This window comes from Diorhabda sublineata, chromosome 3 (assembly GCF_026230105.1).
Source record: "Diorhabda sublineata isolate icDioSubl1.1 chromosome 3, icDioSubl1.1, whole genome shotgun sequence".
Classification (NCBI taxonomy): domain Eukaryota; kingdom Metazoa; phylum Arthropoda; class Insecta; order Coleoptera; family Chrysomelidae; genus Diorhabda; species Diorhabda sublineata.
In genome coordinates, this window is record NC_079476.1 from 20,149,952 (window position 1) to 20,162,471 (window position 12,520).

At 31.7% G+C, this 12,520-nt stretch overlaps 1 protein-coding gene across 1 annotated transcript in view; it reads right to left on the bottom strand.

Annotated features, from left to right (window-relative positions):
* The window catches only part of LOC130442057 (sensory neuron membrane protein 2-like), a 43,748-nt gene that overhangs the window by 31,022 nt on the left and 206 nt on the right, over positions 1–12,520 (bottom strand). The window contains exons 2-4 of the mRNA XM_056776033.1: positions 8,517–8,720; positions 2,956–3,113; positions 1,607–1,754 (exon numbers count right to left, since the gene is read on the bottom strand). Coding sequence (XP_056632011.1) covers positions 1,607–1,754; positions 2,956–3,113; positions 8,517–8,657 — 447 coding nt within the window. The 5' untranslated portion in view covers positions 8,658–8,720. The remainder of the gene's footprint in view (positions 1–1,606; positions 1,755–2,955; positions 3,114–8,516; positions 8,721–12,520) is intronic.

Consider the following 12,520-nt stretch of genomic DNA (forward strand, 5'->3'; position numbering starts at 1 on the left):
GTAAACACTACTCAGTCTCTACACAATAAGCTTATACTTTATAAGCAGATACTCAACCCCACATGGACTTATGGTATCGAACTATATATAGGGTCCTTGACGACGAGCTGAATCGATATGTATATTGGAAAGTACTTCGACTAGTGCGTCTAGGTTTTCCAAAATGCTCGTTTCAGCTAAAATAATTTCAGTTTTCTGAAACTTCCGGTTGTACCGGAAGTGGACCCAAACTTTTTATTATTTATTATTAATTTTTAGAATCTACGTGAAATTTCAATATAACTTTATATGAGGCATAGTATACCTAAAGTCCACCATTTTTTAATTATTTCACATTTTCGAAATTTCAAAACATATGCAGCCCTCCGCTAAATAAATTATATTTCTAAGTTTAAGTGGTTCAGGTCTAATATTTTTGGAATTTGGATAAATAACACTTACAACTTTCAAAATCTGTGAAAATCTTGACAAAAATTCATATAGGGTGCCACCAGAAAATGGTGCCGAATTTCGCTATCTAAAAACTTCGAAAACTGAATTTTTTGAAATACCAACCCGCATTTTTCTCCATTGGATTCTACTCTCTAAATTAAGGGGGCTTCGTTAGTAAATTTATATATCTCAAATTAACGGTTTTTGTAGAAACTTGAAAAAACTGATGGTTTTTAGTTGTCGGTTGTCTGGAGTGACCAATAAAAGCTAGCATATCAACAAACAAACCCATGCAAGTAAATTTTCAGAACACTAGTCACAGTACTTTTTCATATACATATCGATTCAGTTCGTCGGGAAGGACCCTGTACAATCCATATTACAGAACACTCTTAGTTTTAGGTTTCAAATTCATTAGGTTAAATCAGAATTAAATTGCTCATTGGTTTCTGTTGATCTGAATGTAATATGGAAAATGCCTCATGGATAGTTGATAAAAGAAAAAGTTATCATTTATTTAATGAAAAAATATTTTTTGAAATCAGTGACATCAGAAGAACAAAGAAGGAATAATTAATCGAATTCAATTTTTCGGAATGTGCATTTCATCAATATCGAAATTTTGTAAATAATTTTATTTAGTATGCAAAATGTGGTTCCGCGAACCCGAAGGAATTTTGATCTGGTAACCGAGGTGAGATAATATTACCAATGTCAGCTCCTTGAAGTCTATTTAGGACACTAAAGTAAATCGATAATACGGATTCTGCCTCCCAATGATTCACTTTGAAAGAAATTTTTGTTCAATATGAAAATGTCTTAAATGCGGTGATATAGTTTGCGTATAGTAACTGGTTTACCGCCCTCTTCTAGTAAACAGTTTAATGACTAGCATCAAAAGGGTGTCGCAGGGGTAGTTACCCGAAGCGCCTGTTTTGATGCTTAGTGGTACGCCTTTGTTAATCTGTTGATTTTATTCGAGCTCCTTCACGTTTTTCTACCTAAAGATACACACACATGACCAATGAATACAGTTACGATTTGGATGCCTTCGAATTTGGCCACGCTACAAAACTAGACGAACTCGCAATTATTAATAATATCTGTACTATTAGGTTTTTGGAAACAGATTTAAAAGAAAAATATGTCTAAAGTAATATATTATTATACTTACTAATAGTGCTGGGTTGACTATGATTACTTCATCAGACTCTTTAAAATCACCAGATTGGTCTGGATCGAATGTTATTGTTGTTATTTTCTGGTAAGTTACACTGTCTTCATCGTTATTTGTAGATGAGATATCTTTATGAATATTTTCCCTGAAATAACAATGAAAAATGAAATCTTCGAGTTTGTATAGATAAAGTCGAAGTCCGATGTCTTCAATGAGAGTTCAACAATTATTATAGAAATATTTTAAGTATTGTAATATCTTATGAAATAATAAGAAAAGCACTACTGTTGAAATGTAAATTCTTGAAGAGCTTTTTGAAGATGATCTCTTAAAAATCAATATATTTAGCAAAATATTTGTTTTACTAAATAACTATACGTTTTTTGGGTATGTTACTAGCAATATTGTCGATAGAGGAACGACGAAAATCCGCAAATTTTCATGGAAAGTCATACACATTATCCAAAGACAAGTATTTACTTGTAATCTTGAGAATAGTCTTATTGAACATTTATTCATTTGAGAAAACATTATTGCTCTACAATAATTTTGCAAGAAGAAATTATTCAACTGAAACAACATGGGCTTCAGGCATTTTTCGAAATGTCAGGAAAGACTTTGGGAGCAGACTCCATCACCGTTTGGAAAATAATGAACCATTATTTGAAAATTCCATTAAATAAGTTAATTCTTATTTATTTTTTATGTCGGTCTAATATCTTCAGTGATACACGCACGAGTAAGTCTTTGTATATTAACAAGGGTTTTTCTCGCGGTACTTTGACTTACTTTGTTATGCCAAATCGTGATGTGTTCTGCTATCAGTCAAGTAGTTATATGTACCTTTATTGTGTTACTATTATCAATTTTCACATGTTTATTCCAAGGAAACATACTTGACCATGACTTATCTCAATTATTCAATTTCAGATCCTTACTCCAAGTTAACTCCATCGGAAAAATAGGCTTCAAACCCAGAAGGGTTATTTTTCGGGTAAATGGATGGCCAAGATAGGGTTTAGCTCTCGTTGTTGCCCATTACTGGTCAATAAGGTTTAGTTTCTTCTTCTAATTAAAGCTTCAAGGTCATATGGAGCAGTTCATCGACTTCTAAGAGTTCAAAGAAGCTTCAACATAGGTAACGTACATCGTACGACTCCTAGTGAAATTAGACCATATCTCATTGACAAGATCTAAAAAGGTGGAGCTGAGTACTAAGATACTCGACCAGTTTAACTGTTGCCGGAGAGAAGAGGCGATGCTCTTAACAGTTGAATAATATTACTAATAAGAAGTTGTATATTACAGAGATAAATAGATTACAAAAAAATATAAGCACTATGTACCTGTACACATATGGTCCAACTTCTATTAACTTAGGTTTTTCACCATTCAGTACTTCATCCGAATTTGTTACGTTAAAAATATATACTTTCAAAGATATTGGTATCGGTAAGTCGATAAATCTGTCCCATTGGTCTGTGTTTTCCTTCAATTCCACTGACTAAAAATAGAGCCGACTTGAGTCAATATTGGAATTATTTGAGAATTAATAATGAAAATAATGATAACAGAATAATTATGATAATGATGATGATGCTGATGATAATATTGAAAATAATAATCAAAATAATAATATTAATAAAGCAGGCAAAGCTAGAATCCAAGATATATACAATAAAAGGTAAAATCACTTATGATTTCCCAATCAAATGCAAGAACTTAGTCCAGGCAATCAACTCCTATTCCAAACCTGTTTTAACTTTTAACTCTTTTTGAATCCTGAAATCGACGAAATCATAGCAAGTTACTTCCACTATTTACGTTGGATCACAGATTCGTCTTCAATGAGTCTTTGGGTGAAATCGCTTGTAGTTACCACACATCAGCGATGTTATTTTATCACGCTACCGAAAGATTATTTTCAAGAATAAAAACCCCCGTTAGTATTAAAAAAGAAGCACAAGGGTTGGCCTTCGCCGTTCTAAAGAAGGTATAAAAAAAGATTTCAACGGCATTCAAACAAGGTAAACACGTGTCAAGACCGTTCCACCTTCCAAGATGAGCAACTAGGTGGATTAACCAGTTATCAGGTTTTCCAAAACAGCGGTGTCCACATATTGATTTGCAGCCATTGTTAGTTCCATATGTGACTTCGCGGCCTACCTTGTATACAGAAGGTTTAACTTTAACCTACTTACTTTTCAGCAGTAGTAGTGTAATAATAGAATTACGATCTTGATAGATAGGACAAATGGAATCGTGGATCTAATAAGCACTGTATTTTGAATAAGTTAGTTTTATGTTTGAGAAGTATAAATAAATTGTAATTTCTAGAAAATAGTATTACATAATGTTTTAAAAATAGTTTTTTTGAAAAAACTGTCCACTCTGTTTTCGCTGGTTTTTTAGGATTCCCCTCTGATTCCTTAATTTCTCCATTTTCCTCCTTAAAAATTTTGTACTAAGCGGTAACCATACGTGAAACTTTCTTTTATTTTCCAATATGAAATCAAAGCTATATTTATGTTTTACATAATAAATTATCAACGTTTACAAATTACACTCTTATCTGATAAAAGCATGATAACTTATCTTTTTTTTTCATACAAAGAATAATTAGTAAACAAAGGTTTAAAATTTAATCTTTTGAAGCTTATCAATTAAAACCAGCAAACATGGATAAGCAAAAAATATGTGAGTACCTGTGGTTCGCTTTTCCATTGGACATATTCTTAAGAAGTACTTTAAGGGTTACTATTGTAATGTTTTTCTTATTTTTATTAGTAGGGTCAATTAATAAACAATGTCTCCTATGTTTATAATTTATTTACCTACCTTACACTACACTTAACAAATTTGTATAATTCACATATCACTATCACTAGCTTGCATAATTTATTTAAATTCTTCGATTATTTTATATTTCGATCTATTAAGACTATTTATTATAAACTGCGCTACAGAAACTATTTATATACCACAAATAAAATTCTCCAAACTTCTAGAACATAAAGAAACAAACCAAATAAATAAATAGCCATTCCTAGAAATTATCCAAAAGAAACAATGCAAATAAACCGCTTGCCATAAAAACGGATATAAAATTCCGCGGTTTATAAAAAGTTTCACTTTTTTCAGTGAGTGAGAAAGAGGTTCGTTGTGTTTTTTATGCTTGGGATGAAGTTATTATTCATGTGAGGTGAGGGATCTTACAGGTTTGTTACTGATATAGGCAAATTTTCCCTGCATCTGTCCGGCTGTTAGAGACTTAGAGATTTTATATATCTATTATCGTCACATTCTTAAGTCTTTGTTTCTTGGCAATCTCTAATTTGCCGTGAATAGACAAAATCGTCTCTAAAATGCCAGGAAAAGGAGAAAACCACGAATAACATGGGATAACATCATAAGAAAAATCTTAAAAAATAAGGAAAGGTTGTGGGTCGAAGCGAAAACTTTAGCATAAGATAGAGAGGACTGGTAACTTTTTATGAGAAATTAGCTAATAGTACAATGAACACCCCTCCACTTTATAGGGTGAAAAGAGAACAGATTATAAATAAAATTCACTAAAATTTGATTCATTCAATAGTAGTTATAGATTGTTGAATGTACTGTAATAATTATTTGGAGTGAGCTCGATTTACTTAGCAGTAAAACTTTTGAGTTGCTTAAACTATCGATTCATGATACCCCTACAAAAAAAATCCAAAGTTGGTAGGTCATCCAAATACTATCTTACAGCCAGCAAATAGTGTGGATATTCTAAAATACGGATCAATTGCGTTTTGCAACATCTACAGATAAACCTTATAAATTAAGTTAATATTTGGAAATGCAGATCCAATGATGAGGTTTTGCAGATTACCTTCCCAAATATTCATTTTCTCGAGAAACCTGTGACAATTTGCGACAGTGCAATACCGCACATTTACGTTTAAATGACTTTCCTTACTAAAAAAAGTTGTGTTGGAATAGTCTGCCTAGATTACAGATCAATTATATTGGGAGGAGGAATCAGCATAGGTGGAAGGAATGATCTCGTTTCTCTACAAATGTTTCTAGGAGCAGTTGATTGTTTCCAGTTCCATATGCATTGCATATATCAGGATTAGGACATATATCATATGTCAGGCCAAAGTCCGGAGTAGTAGCCAATGAACATGCTATAAAGCTATCGATAAGATTGAAATTAAGTCTTAGTATAGGAAGGAAATGTAGAGTTATTATTAATTTTAGAACATTTTAAATGGCATAATCGGGCTTTTTTACTTAATTATTTGATACCAACTGTTACTACTTTTTCATTTTTTATGAGTGGCTATGTCTAAACTAAACTAAATAAAGATATAAATAAAATAAAATTTGGATATACAGAATAAAACCACAATGAGTAACAAAATTATAGGTGATAGTAATAGATAATAGTTGGTATATAAGTCGTATATAAGTCCATAGCAAAAATTAAACCAGTTTGCAGCATGTCCAGAATTAAGGCACTTTCCAGTAAAAATAACCTCAAATTATTGCGGAATGCGAAAAAATATGATATCGATTTGATTTAAATTGGCAAGTGATTGTGCAATTTTTTGTATTGTAAAATATTGAGCTTTCAACCAATTCTGAACGTGGAGTAGGTAGGTAAAGGTCGTGCTCCGCGCTCCTAAGTGGATAGCCGTGCAACGATCTTTCTGAAATTGGAGAAGCGTACTTACAAATTTTGTAGACGGATTCAAAGATGAATATAGAAAGAAAGAGTCAGAATTTTTAATATTTTGAAGAAGTCCCTGCAGTGAACCTTGCTGTTTGGTCCGAGTAAATATCTAACAGCTCTTTTTTGTAGTTTGAAGATTTGCTCAAATTAAAACGCACCACACGTACCCCAGAAGGGAAGGGCATATCTCAGATGCGACTCAATAAGGGTATAATAGACTGTTAAGAACGTGGTTAAGTTCAGTTCTTTGGAAACTCATCTCAGCGCGTAACAGGAGGAACTAAATTTTTAAGATATGTAGTTCCCATTTCAAGATATTGTCCACAACAAGCACTAAGAATTTTACAGATTCAACGTCAATTGTGGTATTGTTTTATAAAAAAGGCTGCTATGTATTTTTATATGATAAAACTTTGGTTATAGAAACGTTGAGACAGAGAACATAAGAATCGCACCATGATTTAAGGGTGATTAGGTCACTAGATATGGTGCCGTGGGATCAGGGTTGGTCCAAGAAAAATTAGCGTCGTTTGCAAATAGACATATTTTACATCTGATGACAAAGTTGTATCAACCCTTACAAGCTGACTTCTGTTGGTAAGGTATGACTTAACTATGCAAGAGGTGTTCCCCTGAAACCGTAGTATTGCAATTTATTGCTACAAATATTATGATTAACATAATCGGAAGCCTTAAAAAAATCACAAAAAGTTGTTGCAGTGGAATGATGGTTGTTTAGTCTAGAGAGAGAATATAACATCATTTGTGCATTTGTAACTTAAAAACCCAAATTGATGGGTAGTAAGTATTTTATATTTAAACAAAAATGATAAAAGCCACTTTTTGACTGATATTTGATTGATACTTCATAGATATCCTATAAATATTTAACGAGAAACTATTCAAAAATTGTTAATATGTGTATGTGTGTTGAAAAATTGAAAAATAGTTAATGTGTCCATTTCAATTTTTGTACTATGTTAAAGTAATATTAGTATGTGGTTATCTTCTTATCCCTTCTACAAATTTGTTATCGATCTTGGCGAAATGGATTATCCCGTTATTAACGATAAAAGTAAAATTAATACGTGTTCAAGACACAGCCTTGTATATCTAAAACCAAATAAAAATTACCATTTGTCTGCTCAATTGAGGTTTTCCGCTCTTCCTATTTCTATTTTCTTGTGATTAATTCCTGAGAAACAAATGTCTCTAGACCGACTATTTGGTCGTAAAATTTTTCACTTTCTCAATTCTTCTTTATACCTCAGCGAACAAGCAGAGTAGGAGAGGAATATTATTTTCTCTGCCTACTTTGTTTAGTGCCTCCAGGCGTTCCATGACAAATTTCGATTTTATATATCTCATTTTTCATAGTTTATATCTAAATTTCTATTGGTTGAAATGCTTAGAAGTTACTAAAATGAGCTTTTGCTTCTGATTATTTGATTCTAATCCAAGATCTTACATATTACTTCAACATTTTTAGAATTAAATCTAAACACAGAGTAGAATTATTATTTGATAATCCTGATTCCTTCGAGAATATTATATTACGTAATATCGGAATAGAAGTCAGATCGAAAATATACAACGCCACGGTAAGACCCATAATGACCTACACCGCAGGGACACGGTCAGAAACGGCTAAAACCAAAAGAATTATGGAAACAGTAGATATGAAAGTGCTACGCAGGATAGCTGGAAAAACCCTACTGGACAGGGAAAGAAGATTGTGTAAAATAGATAACGTCAACGAATCTGTTCTATGAAGAAGGAAAGAAATTAGTAAATTTAGTTATATGAATGACTTACTAGTTTCTGACATAATACCGTCAATTTAAATTTTCATACGCATATTGATTATTATTTCATCAATATAGAATTCTAGTTTATAATAGTTCCAAAAATAATTAGGATCAATTCTGGGAGTAGCAACAATACCGACGAAAATCGCTTAAATCAGCTGGACATACAATGAAATCAAGAAGTATAACTATTTTTAATGATACGATAATATAATGATATGATTTACGTTTTGATATGATAATGTTTTGTTGTATCTGCAAATTTATAATAAAAAGTATTATAAATATTGTATGTTGCTTCAATTGAAAGTAGTCACAATGAATATTTTCATATCCGAAGTAAAAAAAAATGACATCGAATTTTTGATTAATCAAAAGTTACCTGATGTAAATTGACTTCGATAATTTTAGAAATTCCATAGAAACTTAACACTAACACACCTATAAACAACACTATTAGTGCAGCTAAGATTATTGATATTACTTTTGTAGAACAGCACTTTGAATGCAGTATTTGCTTCATTTTCTTTCAATTATTTCTCAATCACCTCAATACATCCCACGAACCGTGGAAAGAAGTCAGATACTGGAACCAAATAAATTATCAGAAAATCACTTGAAACTTCAACTTATTCGTTAAAATTTGTTACAATTTGATAATATTCCTATCAATTGTTATCAATTATGACATAAAAAAAATTCATTTATGTATTTTTTCATTATGTTCCTTTTAAATCAAAGATGAAAGAAATAATCAATAAGTTTTTAAACAGAAATTTAATCTTAAGTTGTTCAGTACTGTGGACCGTAGCAAATACATTATTGCACAAATAAAAAAAACGTTTTTTGACGTGTTCGATTTCATACAAATTAATCCTTGAAACTACCATAAAAAATGTTTTAATATGCTATTGTAGAAATCATAATTATGAGCTTACCAATCATTCACAGTTTTATATAAACTATATAAACCTCCTTCATATCATTCCCACATGATAAGAATAATTTATATTTTTGGAATCTTTGGATCAACAAGAAATATTATAAACACGTGAAATAGTGATACAAATTATATACCAAGGCTACTCATTTATAACCACTTGGCAATTTGGAATTGATACTTTGATTGTCATTGAAAATGACGAAACTCATTGGAAAAGACAATATGATGAGGAATCGTGGTGTGCATGAAAATAATAAGATTTAAGCCTGTTGGAATTAGAAAAGAGAACCGGCATGTATACTTGGTGAACACCAACCAAGTGTTCGGTATTTGTGTGGCAACCAGGGAAATAGAATAACTTCTAAGTATCCCTCTCTTTCTTTTTACAGCCGCCATTGGGAAGAGATATTGGGGTCACTTTGTTGCTGGGACTTTCACCAGAATCTTACAAAGAATGTCTTTCGGATTCCCTGATGATTTTTCATAATCGACGTTCCGAGCGTTATCGGATTTTCGTCTAATTGGACAGCTTCAATGGTCTCGTTTGTTAGTTTTCCATCTCAATATTAGCAGCGAGTCTAAGTCAACCTGGTGTATCCACAAAGCATCTAAAGAGTTCTCAATTAGTTTGCCTTCAGTTTCTGAAAATCGGTATGGCGTTACGTGATCCGTGCTCTTGTTCAACTCGAAAAGAATGTGTAGGGAGTCGCCTCCACGAACGGAAAACGTTCACTTTATGTATACAGCGATTTTATTTTATTTTAATAGGATTATTAAATTTTTAAGCTTCAAAAATCAACATTCAAATTGGCTCGTGACATAAATGTGACATAGAGTCTCTTAAACTTTCCAGAACTTTTAAACAACATAATATCGAAACAGCGTTCAGTCAAATCGGTAATATTCAAGGAATATTCAAAATAATCAGAGGACGTAAAAAGCAAAAATAGGTGCAAGAATCAATCAAATATACGTCCTCTTAGGTAATGTTGATACATATTTTCGTTTTTAGTATTGGCTTATATGAATAATTTTATTATTTATTTATTTACTATGAAAATATGTTATTTTTATTTTCAAAATATTATTTATTTAGGTGTTTCAAATTTCTGATACCATGTATTTTAGGATCAACATTTTCTAATCTCAACTTTAGACATGATAAAATGTGTTTTTAAACGTCTATAATAAATTTCTCTTGTATTGGGACTTACGTTACATTCGCCATTTCATTAAATAAATATATGAGTAACATAAAACAGAAACTAACAATGAAGTCACCACTATTTTCAATTTTGTCATTAATATTGAAAGTAATGTTTCTGAGATGTTTCAATTGAACAATCTCTTTATTTGAAACCAGTTAATGTTCAAATACCTTCATAAAAATGATTTATTCATTTAGCGCTATTAATGTTGCTGGGAATTAGCTTGACTTAACTAGCCGGTGCAAAGTTTACTATCTTATTTACTGTTTTTATTGTGAGGTTGATTAGTTTTAGGTTAATAACAAAATTTTCGATTTAATTCTTTTGTTAATATTAAATAAAAACATTTGTTATGTTGGATTATTTAATAAAATTGAACTTTTAATCTGCCAATTTCGGTACAAGGCTACTAGACATATCGATCAATAACATCAGCAGGAGTCAATACAAAATATTGAGTATATTCAGTATACTGCAAAATAATCTATTAACATATTTATTACACTAATTACATTAATTACCAATGGAACTATTAATAGACCGTATAATTCTTACTTCATTTATTCTACAGTTATTGAAGAAAATGATTTATGAGGTCTTCTCAAATTGTTTTCCTTCTTTTATTTAGCAGTAACCACGTATATTATTGAAAGCTAATACGTAGTTACGCAATTGTTAATTTTCTATTCGACAAGGTGTAGTATTCTTTTTCTTCATCCAAATTTTAGGGTTTTGTCTAGTACATAACGTTTTTCAAATATGGTCAGACAAAAAATACTCCAAAGGCGATAAATCTGGTTATATGGCTGACCACTTTATTGTACCCGTTTCTGCATTCTATCTGTTCTGGAAATCTTTCTTCAAAAAATTTCTGTGATGGTGTAGCAGAAACCAAATGTCTTCAAAATTATTATTAACCACTTTTCTTATTGCACGAATTATTTGATTTTCTAACTATTCTAAATACTTTAATTTCATTAAAGGTATATATATAATATAATTGACGTAACGTGAATGACTGTAAGTATAATACATTATCAGTTTGTAAACCCATACAAGAAGAAACAATGCTGCCAAATATGGGCCAAGCTTGGTGCAAGGTTGTGCAACTTTGGCCCACGTTTGTAAGCCCAGCCATGGTAAAAGTCTGGAATGATAACAGGTTCCCAAGCTTGGTTGCTACCATTGGCCATGCATCACTGCCAAGACTCACTAACGCTTGGTTGCCTTAACTAGTTCATGTGTGCTAATCAAGACTGAGCCAAGCTTGTTTCCAGGTCTGAGCCGTGTTGGGTTGTTACAGCTGAACTGATGTTCATATACTCATATTTAAAACTCATATTTAAAAAGATAATACAGTTACTACAATGGTTCACTTATTAAACTTATTAATCAAAATATAAGACATATTATTTAACATAAATTCTAGGCGTTAATTTCTGTTTTGTTTTTACTCCATCCATTGTCTCTTTTCTTTTGAATTATATTTTATGTTGTGGTGATATTGATTGAAATACGTACTAGTACTAGTAATCTATTCTTACTTCTAATATTATGAAAAGTATTAGAGTTCCGCCCAAAACCAAACAGTCTGAAGGCCTGGGCAGCGCACCAAGCATTTTTTAAGCAAAAATCTATACAATTGAAAAATGTGTTCAATTCAATCTAGAGAGGAACTATCGCAAACAGGAGATCATCATCCTGTCCGATAGTTAAGCAGTTATTAGAACTCTAGGTTCCAATATCATAAAAGTCAAACTTGTTTGGGATTGCCTAGATTGGATTCCTTTGGTATCAGCTACAGAACGATGGAAAAAACACTGAAAAAGAAGGTAGTTAGGAGCAAAACCAATTATTGGGACAACCTACAGGGGTTGAGACAGGCAAAGACTTTTCTGGGAAACTATAACTAGAATAGATCTGCTGAATGTATCAACCTAAGTATGGGTAAGAAATTTTAGTGTCGCCAAGGACACGCTTAGAAGCGGTCAAATAAATAAACCGACTTATTATTTTAAAGAAGCCATCCCATTATTTGCATTAAATAAAATGTTTCGATTGGATCGACTATTCTCAGTAACAGTTTGCCGTATTGTATGTTGTAATTGGGTGAGGTGTTTTTTGCAGCCATTTGAGGTAAACCCACTTCAAGTGCGGTAGTGATTTTAAGTTATAGAGAAATTCCATAATGATGTATGGAAAATTTATGTTGAACACAATGAACTTGAACTTTAT